This window comes from Macadamia integrifolia, chromosome 4, assembly GCF_013358625.1.
Source record: "Macadamia integrifolia cultivar HAES 741 chromosome 4, SCU_Mint_v3, whole genome shotgun sequence".
Taxonomy (NCBI): Eukaryota; Viridiplantae; Streptophyta; class Magnoliopsida; order Proteales; family Proteaceae; genus Macadamia; species Macadamia integrifolia.
This window is the reverse complement of record NC_056560.1, coordinates 1,396,025-1,409,922: the sequence shown is the minus strand read 5'-3', so window position 1 is coordinate 1,409,922 and position 13,898 is coordinate 1,396,025. Positions and strand designations below refer to the sequence as shown.

The window sequence follows — 13,898 nt, the reverse complement described above, 5'->3', positions numbered from 1 at the left end:
AATGCTAGAACAGATGACCCTATCAATTGAGGACGCTATTTAAAGGGAAGGGGCCAAGGTAGGTAAGCACCAACTTAGGGATTTGGGATTCAAACAAAAATAACTTTGAGCAAGGATTTATGAATGAATGTCCACTTACTAATTAGCTACGGGAACAAATAGAAAGAAGATAATAATCAATGAATCCTCCAAAACTACTACAACTGGTACTCGCCCACCATCAATAGTACTTCTAACAAACTGCCTACACAGGGAAAACAAGACAAACATTATAGATACATGGCACAGAGCGTGAATCCACCGTAGAATCCGTCACCTCGCCTTACAACACATGACAACCTTCATGCTCAAGCTCCAACACACATCCAAATTTCAATAAAGTTTCTAGTTTCTGCAAAATTATCTGACTTGCAAATAGATTGTTAAACACTCCCCTAAAACCAGATTGTTAAACACCGTCCTCCCCCAAAACCAAGAACATATATAGCTTTAAAATCACTGTAATCCCTTCTTCCTCTCAAACTAATGGGGATTACAACTCCCACTTACACTTAATATCGTAAGTTAATACTCTCCCTACATGCCCGTTACATGAACCATAAAACTTCCAAACTTATGAAGGCCTACACATGCCACTTTAATTCAAGAAAATGGGGAAAAAAAAATGAAAGCTGGTAATACTCCGCATCATGATTCATACTTTCAAAACAAATCCATGTAGAATATAAACAATTATCGAGAAAAATAAAAGAGTTAGAAGGTTGATCCAACTGCCAAGAATGATCAGGGAATTGACAAAATCTATTTAACAACACTTTCAAGGAAAAATCAAATTTCACTGCACCAAAGTAAAACTACAAACGAACACATTAAAAGTGGATTGATAGTAACAAGTCAACCATTTTCCGAACAAAATCTTATAGTAGACCAAAACCAAAAAGATCCTCATATTTTCCATCTGGAAACTAACCCATTTAACCTCAACTAGCATCAACTGAGGAAGGAAAAGCAAAGTAGAACACCACTCAGTCCCCCTTTTTCCTGAATGAACATCCTTCTGTGAGTCTAGCTCGTCCACCCGTCGGCTGGCACAACACCGTCTGGCAGTTCCCACAAACCACAACGGTCTGCGAATGGCTAAAAACAGTAGTTCTGCGATCCACAATAGAGCGTAAAATTAGGGTCGAGCCCCAAAATTTATGAAACAGATGCGGAATATAGTAATCGAAATCAAATTTAAAGGGAAAAGGAAGAACAAGAAGAATCAAAGAACTCACATATTAAAACATCCTTGGCATTTCACATCCTTCAAGAGACAAACAAGATCATCAGCCATATTTCATCGTCAAAACGACCTACTATGAATCATATAGATTTAACCAATTAAAAAAAAAACACTTAGATAAAACACACAGCGTGTTTGTTACCATGAAGAAGGAATTTGGAGACTGCACCAAACGCTTAAGTTTGTGCCTCCTCTTTTCAAGCTCGGGGGGAGGGTTGAGCAAATCAATGTCATTAGGGAGAACCTGGGCTCCCAAATTCACATTCAAACAAAAAAATATATATCAAATTAAGAACGCCAAATCCAAGTAGTATGAAACTAAAATTTGAGACAAAATATTGGGAATAAGGGTGTGGGTGACATGACCAGAAAAAAATACGAAGTAAACATCAGATCTAAAGAAAAAGGAAAAAGAAAGCGAAGAGCGAAGATCACGACTCACCATTTTCGCAGAAACACTTGCTGATACTAGAAACCCTAGAAAACCCTCAAGCGGTGTTAAGTGGTTACTGCTTACAGCGCCGAAGGCAGAAGAGAGAGGCCAACAATTAGATCGATATATATTTATAGAGAAGGATAATGATGTGAACCGTCCGATATTGAAAAGTACATCTTAGCCTTCCATATTTTTTTTCTTTTTTTTCACTTGTAAAGGCAAAAAGGGCAAGGCAGGCAGACTATAAAGTTTTCTCGAAAAACAGTAGAAGTCGTTCCTCCCAAAATGGGTCGGGATGAATCGATGGTTAACAACCAGTCTGCTTCGGGTAGCATCACTAAATTTAAGGGTGTCAGTCGGTCAGGTGGGCTCGATCAATTTTTAGAGTTGTACTTTGAATGTCTATTTAGTTAAATAGGCTTAGTTAGTGCTGGCATAGTATGATTAATAATCGGGTCAGTCAATCTCGGACTTTAATCTAGTTATCATAAACGAAGGCTTAATCGGGCATTAATCGGGTCATAGACCTATTTAATTTTAAATGGATTTTAAATGGATCCTCTTTAAAATGGATCTTTTAAATGTGCTTGAAAATAATACCAATAAAATGAGGTAAAGATGAGCATAACAAAGAAATATCTCATAGTTAAAATGGATTAAGCCAAATATAAAAGTAGCTAAGTTACTAATGTACTCGATCATTAACCCAGCGGAATTCAAATCAATTAAATTATAATTGAAAAAGATGAATGCTCAATAACAATCACCACAATCTCAACTATATATATAACAGAGCCATAGCAATACAAATAGTATTAAGAAAAATAAAAAAAATACAAGTAGTATTAAATGGGTCAGGCTAGGTCGGGCTTAAATGAGTCGGTTCAAGTTTAGCTTGTAAATGTGTCGGGCTAGGCGGCTGCACTGTATAGTACTTATTTATAAACGTGTTGGGCTCAAGCCCAACATGTTTATTAATCGGGCCGGTCTATGTCAGGTCATGAACATGTCGGGCACGATCGGGCCTACTAGTGCGGTTTCGAATTGACACCCCTATCACTCATACCCTTTTTTTTTTTGTTAGAAAGCATCACGCATGCCCAATTAACAATAATTTGGGCAACCACATAACTTAGGCTTAAAGAAAAGCTAATGGTAGTCAATTCTTTTTTTTTTTTTTGGTACCTAATGCATAAGGCTCCGCATGTGCAAGGTCTAGATCACTCTTATAGCTACTTTGAGAAGAGGTTGTTTCCCGACTCAAACCCACAACCCAAACTGCCCATACCAATACATAGGGGTGTAAGTTTGGCCCGCTCTGAGCCCAAAACCTATATAACTTGGTTAAGAGTAGGGGTGTCAACGGTCCGGGTTGGTGCGGTTTCGGTCCGGTTCCACCGGTTTCGGTGTGAGTTTGGAAGTGACCGAAACCGACCCATTAAGGATTTATCGGTTTCGGTCCGGTGTCGGTTTCGGTGCGGTTTGGGTTCGGGTTGGTACCGGTTTGGATTTATTAGGTTCATTTCGGTTTGGATCGGTTTTTAAACCGGTATGGAGCCATTAGGAAACAACCAAATGATAAATTGTTGAACTTCGGTTTCTTAAATCGATTTGTAACCGGGTTGGTTTTGGTTTTTGGTCTAGTTTGGATTCGATTTTCCATACAAATGTATACAAAACTATTCAAATTTTGATTTTTTTAATGAATTTTGGAGTGTTTCGGTTTCTTACCGGTTTGGTTTCGGTTTCGGTCCGGGTTTTGAGCCGGTTTCGGTTTGGTTTCGGGTTCATCCGGTTTTCGGTGCGGTTCGGTTTGGTTTTGGGGTTACAATACTCGAAACCGAACCGAACCAATAAGGCTTCGGTTCGGTTCGGTCCGGGTTGTTATCGGTTCGGTCCGGCCGGTTTTACCGGTTCGGTTTAGGAATTGACACCCCTAGTTAAGAGGGTCAACCTCACTCAACCCAATACAACTCTGCTTGGCCTTATTCGACCAGATTTTAACCATGATCTACTATTTAGTAATAGTGTTCTCCTTCTCCTAAGCCCATAGCATGTATTACATAAGCTGTCTATATGACTCCAACCCACATTATGTGTATGTATGACTTCAACCCATATCACATGTTACACAATCCACATACTCTTACCTATTCAGCTAAAACGATCAAATGGCCAAATTATTTCTATCCTTTTATTTACATAGATTGTCTTTTTTAATGTATTAGTATGAACTTTAGTTACAATTGGGCAAAAATTTGGCCGATCAAATTTATGGGATATGTGGTGATGTCAGACAATTAAAGGTCTATCTTATAACCAAATTGTGGCAACATTGCTTGTTACAAATGCATAAATTAAAGGTGGACAAGGGTTGGCCATAGTCTCAGGGACTGTTTGATAACATTTTTTGTTGTTTATGTGTCTAGAAACAACAAAACGGCTTTTAACGTTTCAGAATATAAAAACGGATTTTTTGGTATTTGATAAACCTGTTTCTCGAAACTTTTTTTGTAGACGTAATATCACTGAAAAACCCAATAGTATCATATGATGCCCAAAAGGGAAGAGAGGGTTCGGTTGCCTATTTTTAGGTTTAAATAGTTGAGAGATTTATCAGGCACAACAACATTTTTTCCCTCTCAAATTCGTTTATAGAAATGACGAAACAAGTCTGACTTGTTTTGTCAAAGTCGTTTCTAGAATTGTAAATAGACATAAATTTTGATTTATATTTTTAGAAACAGGTGAAACGGAACAACTTTATCAAACGCTTTTTAGGTTGTTTATTTGTTTCTGGGAACAAGAAAACGCAGAAACGGCAAAAATGAAACATTGTCAAACGATGCCTTAACATCTCCCCACTCCCCCTTGGTAAATATAGACTTTACATTTACAACCCTTTGTATAAAAAAAAAAAAATAACAAAAACAATTACAGAACCAGTTAGGGTCAATCCAATCCAACCCTGAGCTCAGTAGAATTAGGCCTGAGCATAAACTTGACATGATTGGATTGTACTTAAGTTGAGTTTTGAGGACCTAAGATTAGGTTGGGATTTTGACCCTGGTTCACCCCTACTAATACACAAAAACAATAAATTTTAGTTGCAGCTTTGGATTTTTACATATTAGAAAACCTCGTTTAAATTTTAGACTAATTTTTAGCCTAAAAATTTGGTAATGGATGGGCTTATCCATCCCTTTTTATTATGGGCTAACTTCACAGCTCTGGGCCCAGTTCAATTTTGTCAAATAGAAACAGGCAAATGCTTTTTCCTTTTCCCATCAGGTCCGTTTGATTGCAATGGGAATCATTACCTATATGATTGTATAGATTACTTAATTTTTTTTAATCATATTTAGTAATGATATATTTTACATATTATAGCAAAGGGTTTTTTGATGCAAAGTAAAACGAAATTTTATAACCAAATATGAAATAATTTGAAATTAATGTTAAAGTCACGTAGGTAATTATTACATATATTTCATTTTAAAGTATGAAAATTTCACTTTCCTCCCCCTCAATTTCCCTTGCAATCAAACATAACCTTATTTCTTGGTACAAAAATAGGAACTGCTTTGGGGGCAACCATCTTAAATTTACAAATGGGTTGATGGGGCTTTACATAATCAGTACTAAATTGCAGCAAGTTCTAGACCAATCAAATGGAACGCCAAATGGTCGAACACGGGCCCTAAAACCAACCAATGAGATCTGGTTTTGAGCTAGCTTCAATAATCGGTTGCATACTATTTATTACCGAATCTAAGAAGACCAATATATGTGTATTAATCTGATTATTAAATAGATTTGGATCTGGATGATCCAATTATATCAGACACTTCAATTCTTCACCGAAAAAAGCAATGCCTAATATAAAAATTTGATATATATATATATATATATATAGAGAGAGAGAGAGAGAGAGATGAAACTTCATTGATACAAAAGGAGTGGATGTACATCATTATAGGAATTTAGGTTATAGAAAGATGACGTCCGAGTTTTATGGCTCGTACTAAGTTCGTTACTCACAAACTGCACTACTCATTTGGGTTGAATATTAGATTGATTCTAAACCTAATTTGAATGAAATAATAAATGTTATTGATGAAACGATCCAGTCCCAAGCATGGGTGTAATACATATGAGTGTCCAACTGTGGATTAATCACCTCACTGCTTTAATATTTTGGATATTTTATATCAAAGATATTTAATTTTATGGGGGACTAGAGTTATTTTGCATCATGTATGATGGGTTAACCCTTACAATAATACATTATCTAACCTCTTCGTAATTTAAACTCAATATCCGACTAAAACTTGAAAAACTAGAAAAATACCCAAAAAGATAATCCCATTTAGGAGAGTTAACCTAGGTCTACATTGCCAAAACAATTTTACAACTGAGCTTTCAATTTCATAGTTCTGAAAATTTATGGCAGACTAACAACGAGTAGGAATGGAGGGATCAAACCCCTTCCAAAAAGATGAAGCAAAACAAAAACACTGGTTTAAGTTCATACAGTAACATATAATTCCATTACCCAAAAATATATATATATCATACTATTATATAAAAGCACGAAGTGGCAAATCTTTCACTGGACTACTTTACCCCTTTGTTTTATTTTATATTCTTTTCTAAATTAAATATTATTGGTACCCTTCTATTTTTTATATTCCATTAATTTTTCTCTACTCTCCTTCTTTCTCTCAAACTTCTTCTCTTTCCAATAATTAGAGTCAAAGAGAGAGTTGATTTCCTTCACTCTCCCAAACTCTCCCACGCAAGATCTCTCCCCTTTGTTTTATTTTATATTCTTTTATAAATTAAATATTATTGGTACCCTTCTATTTTTTATATTCCAATAATTTTTCTCTACTCTCCTTCTTTCTCTCAAACTTCTTTTCTTTCTCTCAAACTTCTTCTCTTTCCAATAATTAGAGTCAAAGAGAGAGTTGATTTCCTTCTCTCTCCCAAACTCTCCCACGCAAGATCTCTCCCCCTTTCCCAAATTTGATCAATTTTTAGTTTCCTTCTTTCTCTAAAAGTATGTAATTTTTTATTTGGGTAGTTTTTTCTATTTCATGTTAGTTGTTTATTCTGCCTTCTTGTACTGTTTATTATTTATTCTGCCTTGCTGTACTGTTTATTCCTATTTCATGTTAATTGTTTTTGATGATCCTCTATCCACCACCACCGTGTTTGATTCATGTTCTAATAAAGATAAACAATATCAACAAGAAGTTTTTGCATCAGCATCTGTGTCCAGTTCCTCAAACCAGCAGGATCACGTCCATTCTTATGTTGCACACCATTCGCAATTCTCGAAATTCCGGAATTTGAACCAACAAGAGGTATGAGAGAAGAAACTGAACGAGTTTTAAGTTTTTTTTCCCCCCTTTTTCTACTGCAATTTTGATTATGTTTTCACGTTTCTATCCATGTTATGGATCAATTAATTTAATGTATTGACACACGAAATATTGCCAATCTACTATGGTCTAAACATTAGTAAATTTATGGAATCTACTTGGTTGGGACATGAGAGAGAGAGAGAGAGAGAGAGAGAGAGAGAGAGAGAGAGAGAGATGCATGAGCCCTCTTCATTGTCTCAAATCTCACTTGGTTCAGGTGGCTTTAGATTGGGTTTGTGGATACCCATGTTAGGTCTTTGTTACTTAACTCACACAGGTCCCAGGGGCTTGCAAATTCGTGATTTGTGACTGCCCGGTCTTCTTTTAATCTTGACCCTACTTTACTTTGGTGGTTGATTGATTGGATCTCAAAATTTGAGTTTAAAGAGGACTGTCACTTGTGATATATTAATAAAGTCTCAAGTGGTATTCCATCTATTCTTGAAAAACAAATTCCCCACCTCATTCTCAGTGCAACCCTCACCCATCCAAACCCTTTCTTGGATCCTGTTCTTTGCAGTGTTTTAAATTATCTTCAATGTGTAAGCCTAGGAAAACTCTGTTGATTCCTGAGTTCTAAGAGTTGTAAACTCTCCATGCATTGTCTGTGATAGAAGAAAGGGGTGGTGTAGGCAACGACTTCGTCTCTGCAAAACTGCGGCATACTCCCTTCTCCTCGATTCAAGTTTTTTTTTTTGCAACTCAAACAACCAGAAAAGTAAAGGGTAAGCAATCTCACTTCCCCCAATGATTATTGATTCGACTCCTTCTAGGGGTGTCAACGGTCCGGGTCGGTGCGGTTTCGGTCCGGTTCCACCGGTTTCGGTGTGAGTTTGGAAGTGACCGAAACCGACCCAATAAGGATTTATCGGTTTCGGTCCGGTGTCGGCTTCGGTGCGGTTTGGGTTCGGGTTGGTACCGGTTTGGATTTATTAGGTTCATTTCGGTTTGGATCGGTTTTTTAAACCGGTATGGAGCCATTAGGAAACAACCAAATGATGAATTGTTGAACTTTGATTTCTTAAATCGATTTGTAACCGGGTTGGTTTTGATTTTTGGTCTAGTTTGAATTCGATTTTCCATACAAATGTATACAAAACTATTCAAATTTTAATTTTTTTAATGAATTTTGGAGTGTTTCGGTTTCTTACCGGTTTGGTTTCGGTTTCGGTCCGGGTTTTGAGCCGGTTTCGGTTTGGTTTCGGGTTCATCCGGTTTTCGGTGCGGTTCGGTTCGGTTTGGTTTTGGGGTTACAATACTTGAAACCGAACCGAACCAATAAGGCTTCGGTTCGGTTCGGTCCGGGTTGTTATCGGTTCGGTCCGGCCGGTTTTACCGGTTCGGTTTAGGAATTGACACCCCTAACTCCTTCAATTCTAATGTAGCGAAACTTATCATAGTAGTTCTTAGTGTTCTTATTTGCTTGATTTATTTTCTTTTATTTTCATTATGCAAGAGAGATATTAAGGTAAATAGAAATGGATGAAGTTCCCTTCTCCTTGGGATTGTTCTGTATGTTCAATTTATGAATGGTAGACTCACATTCTCTGATCCGTGATTAATCGGATCCTTCTATGAGCATTGCTGCAGGAATTACTTTCTTTAAATTTGTGTGCCTGTGTGAATTATTAAATCAATGTATTCTCCAGTATTTCTTAGTATTTCTTTCGTGTTCAATAATCGGTGCTTGAAATTCACAAGTAAACGAACCCTAAACCCTAGGGCCCCGGCTCTCATTCGGCAAAGCACAAATCACGATTGGGTTTTGTTGGGTTTTTAGAAACTCTTAATCGAAAGAAGGGAGAAGGGAGAAGGGACAAGGGACAAGGGACAAGGAGACGTGTAAGAGTGAGGGAGCGAGAGAAAAAGGGAAGTACAAGGGAGAGAAAGAGTTTTAGAATAAAAGGGGAACTGAAATTATGAAATGTGTGAGAGTGAGGGAGTGAGAAAAAGGAAAGTACAAGGGAGAGAGAGTTTTAGAATAAAAAGGAAACTGAAATTATGAAATTAATTATATGTTATTTAAATAAAAAAGGGAAAGGGTAAAATAGTTCAAGAAAAAAAAAAAAAAAACTCAATTGTCTTCTCTCACATCTTCTCCTCTACCTCACCCCTCATCCTCACGTCTCTCTCTAGACTTAAACATATTACGAAGAAAAAAAAAAAAAACCTAAAAACTAAAACCTCTTTCTCTCACGGCTCACTTCTGCCCTAACCCTTCTCTCCCTCTCTCTCTTTGGTCTCACCTCTACCAGTGGTGGCATTACAGTGGCTATGGTCAAGAAAGCAATCTAGGTACACATTGTCTTTCTCTTGTTTTTACGCTTCAGTTTTGTTAATTTTCAGTGCTCTGTTTGTTGTTGTTGTTGTGCTCCCTAATAGATGAAAAAGAACTAAATATTTATTGTTAATAGATTGCTTAATTTATTATCAATGTTGTTCCAAATATACCTATTTGACATCAGTTTGAAGAGAACTTGCCATTGTGATAAATTAAGACCAGATCCGAGATGCTTGTTTGCAGATTCATCATCTATTTGACATTCACCATTGGTATTAATAGTTAGCTCCATCAACAAGGTCCCACTGTTCTCAAGCTCTTGGTTCACCCGCACAAGGTCCAATGGATCTTATGATTCTGTGCATTTATCGTATACTTTTTATCATATCACCAGTGTTAGTTCTTATGATTCTATGCATTGATTTAGTTGATTTTTGGTAGAATATTGATAGCATTATATTCAGTTTCTATAATGTTATAAATTATTAATTCTATGCTTTCTAATATCATTGATTCCACTATCCATAATGAACATTGTGTATTCAACTAATCAATCATTTTATACAGGAAGGATGACAAATATTATCCATATAAATCAATTAACGTCATACGAAAATGATTGGAAAATAAAGGTTTTGGTACTGAACAAAAGTGAAATCAAGGAATACAAAAATGCAAAAGGACCTGGAAAGTTTCAAAAAATAACTTTATTGGATGATGAGGTACTTTCAAATAATTATTTAATTAATGTATACTTCTAATTCTTTTTTAATTATTTATACTTCTAATTTCAATTTAATATTCATTGTTCTATATTTTTGCAGGGAACAAAAATACAAGCAATATTTTTCAATGATGTTGTTGATAACTTATGTGATACATTGAATGCTGGAAAAACTTATTTTATTTCTGATGCAATCGTAAAAAAAGTGAATCCAAATTTTAAAAATGTCAACAAAGAACATGAACTAACTCTCAATGCCAATTCAAAAATTGAAGAAGTTGAAGATTGCTTAGATGTAGAAAAATCAAAGTATAGTTTTACTAAGCTCAATGAATTGAAATGGGATGCTGACACATGCAAAAGGAATGAATTATTAGGTATGTATTTAGATTATTTTTTATAAAATATAAGTTGTTATTGATAATTATCTATTAATAAAAAAATTTAACATCAATTCTTCTTATTGATTTAATGCAGATGTTATTGGAATACTTGTACAAGTTCAAAATGCATTCACCATAACAACAAGATTTAATGTAAAAAAAAATAAAAGAGAAATAAAAATAATGGACAAAGAGTAAGTTTTTCACAATGTTAATCATTTTATAGTAATATCTAACATATTTACTAATTATATTACTCAATTGTAATGATTAATAGGTCTACTCCGATATTGCTGACATTATGGGAAAATTATGCAACAAATGAAGGGAGCAAATTGCTGGACATTGTATCACAAAATCCTATAATTGCTTTTTCAGCAGTTTCTCAAGTAGAGTACCAAGGTAATGTACATATAATCCTAATTATAAAAATTAACAAATGATTTCAATAATCTAACTACATTCTATAATTGATAGGTGGCTCACTTGGTACAACAGGATTTACATCAATTGAAATAAATCCAACGATTCCAGAAGCAGAAGATTTAAAGCAATGGTAAATATTAGAATTAATCAAATAATTATACATATTGTTTAATGTTTAATTATTTTATATATTTAACTTATTTATATTATTTTGTAGGTTCAAATCAGAAGATGGACAAGAGAAAAAAAATACTCAACATGTCAAAAGAAGAGAAATTCAAAAAATATGAACATGTTGTAATGAAAGATTTAACGGAAAGGCAATACAAAACTATTATGGTAAGTGAATATAATTCTTTAATTTATTTAAATAAAAAAAATATATAATTTCAATATAATTTGTACACATCTAATCTCTACAAATTTGCAGAATAAATATTATTCAATTGAAGGAAGAATCATAAATTTGGAAAATGAGATACCATGGTACAATGCTTGCAAAGCATGTAACAAAAAGGTACAATTAAAGGGAGATAGTGCAAGATGTGACAAATGTAACACTGATGATACAAAATATACACAAAAGTAAGAAGCTTAGACCATTTACTTAATAAACATCAATTTTTATTTAGAAAAATATAAACTAATTACTATTATTTATTGATAGGTATATGGGAAGATTCAAGGTGACAGATTCAACTGATACAATAATTGTTACAATCTTTGAGAATCTTGAAACAATTACAGGATGTTCAGCAAGTGAATATGCAAGATCACCAGAAAAGGTAAAAAAATACATACAAAATATGTTAAATGCAAAAATATAGTAAATTCTATAACTCTTCTTTTTTTATGTGTTGCAGTACTCACAAATTATACATTCATGTCTATCCAAACAATATTATTTCTACTTCAAAATGGATGCAAGAAATGATGGAAGTCAAATAACAAGACAAATTGTTGCGGATACCATTAAAGAAAGAAATGTCGATACAAAAAGGATCATAGATGTCGAAGAGTATGAAGACAAAAAAATAAAAAAAATAAAAATAGAGAAAGATTGAGCAATGTTATTTACTCATTATCCTTAAACAATCATTATCTTTTGTTCATATTTGGATCCTAGATTTAAGATGCTTTTAAAATTTAACTTTATGTTATAAATAAAAAGGTTTAAATGCTTAGCTAAATATTAAATTTCAATTTAATTCCATATTTCTCTCATCCACATAAATACACATACTAATTATCAATGTTATGCCCCACACTTTAGGAAAAATATTTCGCTACACGTGCATTTGCACGTGTGTATTTACTAGTATATATATATATATATATATAATTCAATTATACACTCCAAGTAAGAAATCACGGGTACTTGCTTCAATAGAAAAGTTTAGATAAGTCTTTTTTTTTTTTTTTGGGTCAGGAGTTTAGATAAGTCTTTACCAAAAAGGAAAACAAGAGTTTAGAGAAGCCAACACTTCAACGCACCAAATGAGGTGCACAATGCACACGAAGCTGCGAAGAAATTTGGGGGTGGGGGTGGGGGTGGGGGTGGGGGTGGGAGCTTACTCTTTTAGTCTCATGCATTTCATTAATTCAACGATTCAATCAAAATATCGGTAAAAAAGGTGAAGATAATAAAATTCGAGTTTGGATTCGGATTCAGAAATTATTCATTTACAAAAATAAAAAACGGACAAAAATTTCAGATGTTATTTTTAATATTTGCAATATTTGTATCATATCATCTATCAATTATCATATGTACATAACATACAAATGATATAAAAATTTAAAATTTAAATTTTAAAGATAAAAATTATTATATTTAGTTTTTTTTTTTTTTTTTTCTAAACTTATTTCCTATTACTCAAATAATTGAATCAATGAAAGAGAAACTGAGAGGGGGGACTGAGAACAAATTCAGCTAGACCCACGTCACCCATCATGCATGTTCACCTTAAAGACTAAAGAGAAAGTAACGACTGTAAGACTTAATCAAACCAAAATGGGGTGCGAGATTTTTTTTTTTTTGTTTTTTTGTAGGAGTGTGAGAGATTACCTCACGAAAGATAAGCTTTGTCGGTTTCTATTAAAAAAAGAAGGAGTAACATTAAGATAATAAATACATAATAACCACACTATTTTCTAAAGGCTTATTATTGACTTATCCAAGATAAAGTTTTTTTTTTTAATTTTTTAAATGGGATAAAATTAGGTGATAATTCGGATAAAATTCGGTTTGGCCGAATTATTTGTGAATTTTAAAAAATTCTATAAAATTTGAGAATTTTTTATTTGATTCGGATTCGGATTCGGACAGAATTATTCATAAAATTTCCGTAAAATTCTGTTTGGCAGAATTATTTGGGAATAATTCAGAGAATTTAATAACTAGGGTCCCATGAGGTGTCACTCACCTTTGTGGAGCACAAACTGAAGATCAAAACAAGAAATTTTGAAAGAAGATGGCCACATGATTTATGAGATTTACAAAACAATTAAAAAGAAAAAAAATCTGTAGCGGCAGATATATTATGGCTACTGAATCAATACAAAATCATAATCTAATTGAAACCTATTTTTCCTTTTCCCCATCCATCATATCCCTTTTGTATCATATACAGGAACAGTTTATTATTGCATACAAATCTTGAGATTAAATGCCTGTGCTGGTCAAGGATAACATGATTTTGTCCTCGCAAAAATAGTCTAAAAGCTGCTGGTTCCATCAGCTGTGAAGAAAAATGAAGATTGACACAGAAAAAAGTGTTACAAAAATGAAGAATTCTGAAGTCATATTTGTCTCCCTGCTGCAACAAACTGTGAAGGGAAAACATACTAAAGAAGTTGGAGTAATTAAACTTGGATCAGTCAATTTTGTTCTTTCCCATGCCCGAAACTGCCCTTCCCACCCCACCACCCCCC

The 13,898-nt window shown here is 34.1% G+C and overlaps 2 protein-coding genes across 2 annotated transcripts in view; both read right to left on the bottom strand.

Annotated features, from left to right (window-relative positions):
- Positions 1 to 815: 815 nt before the first annotated feature.
- LOC122077340 (40S ribosomal protein S27-2-like) lies at positions 816 to 7,398 on the bottom strand. Its single transcript, XM_042643262.1, has 5 exons — positions 7,359 to 7,398; positions 1,728 to 1,897; positions 1,428 to 1,529; positions 1,278 to 1,306; positions 816 to 1,152 (listed from the first exon to the last, which is right to left on the bottom strand). The coding sequence occupies exons 1-5, from the start codon at positions 7,396 to 7,398 to the stop codon at positions 1,026 to 1,028; spliced, it is 468 nt and encodes a 155-aa protein (XP_042499196.1). The 3' UTR covers positions 816 to 1,025.
- A 6,009-nt stretch (positions 7,399 to 13,407) lies between these two features.
- LOC122075579 (calcium-dependent mitochondrial ATP-magnesium/phosphate carrier protein 2-like) overlaps positions 13,408 to 13,898 on the bottom strand; it is a 7,315-nt gene continuing 6,824 nt past the window's right edge. Inside the window, exon 5 of the mRNA XM_042640651.1 lies at positions 13,408 to 13,705. The gene's annotated coding sequence lies outside the window, so the exon portion shown is untranslated. The remainder of the gene's footprint in view (positions 13,706 to 13,898) is intronic.

Bases quoted from the DNA above. Each gene is read 5' to 3' on its own strand.
- LOC122077340 (XM_042643262.1), bottom strand. From the start codon at position 7,398: ATGGGTATCCACAAACCCAATCTAAAGCCACCTGAACCAA. The intron at 1,898-7,358 runs GTGAGATTTGAG...TGGAAGGCTAAG, and splicing joins TCTAAAGCCACCTGAACCAA to ATGTACTTTTCAATATCGGA. The intron at 1,530-1,727 runs GTGAGTCGTGAT...TTGGGAGCCCAG, and splicing joins CAAGTGTTTCTGCGAAAATG to GTTCTCCCTAATGACATTGA.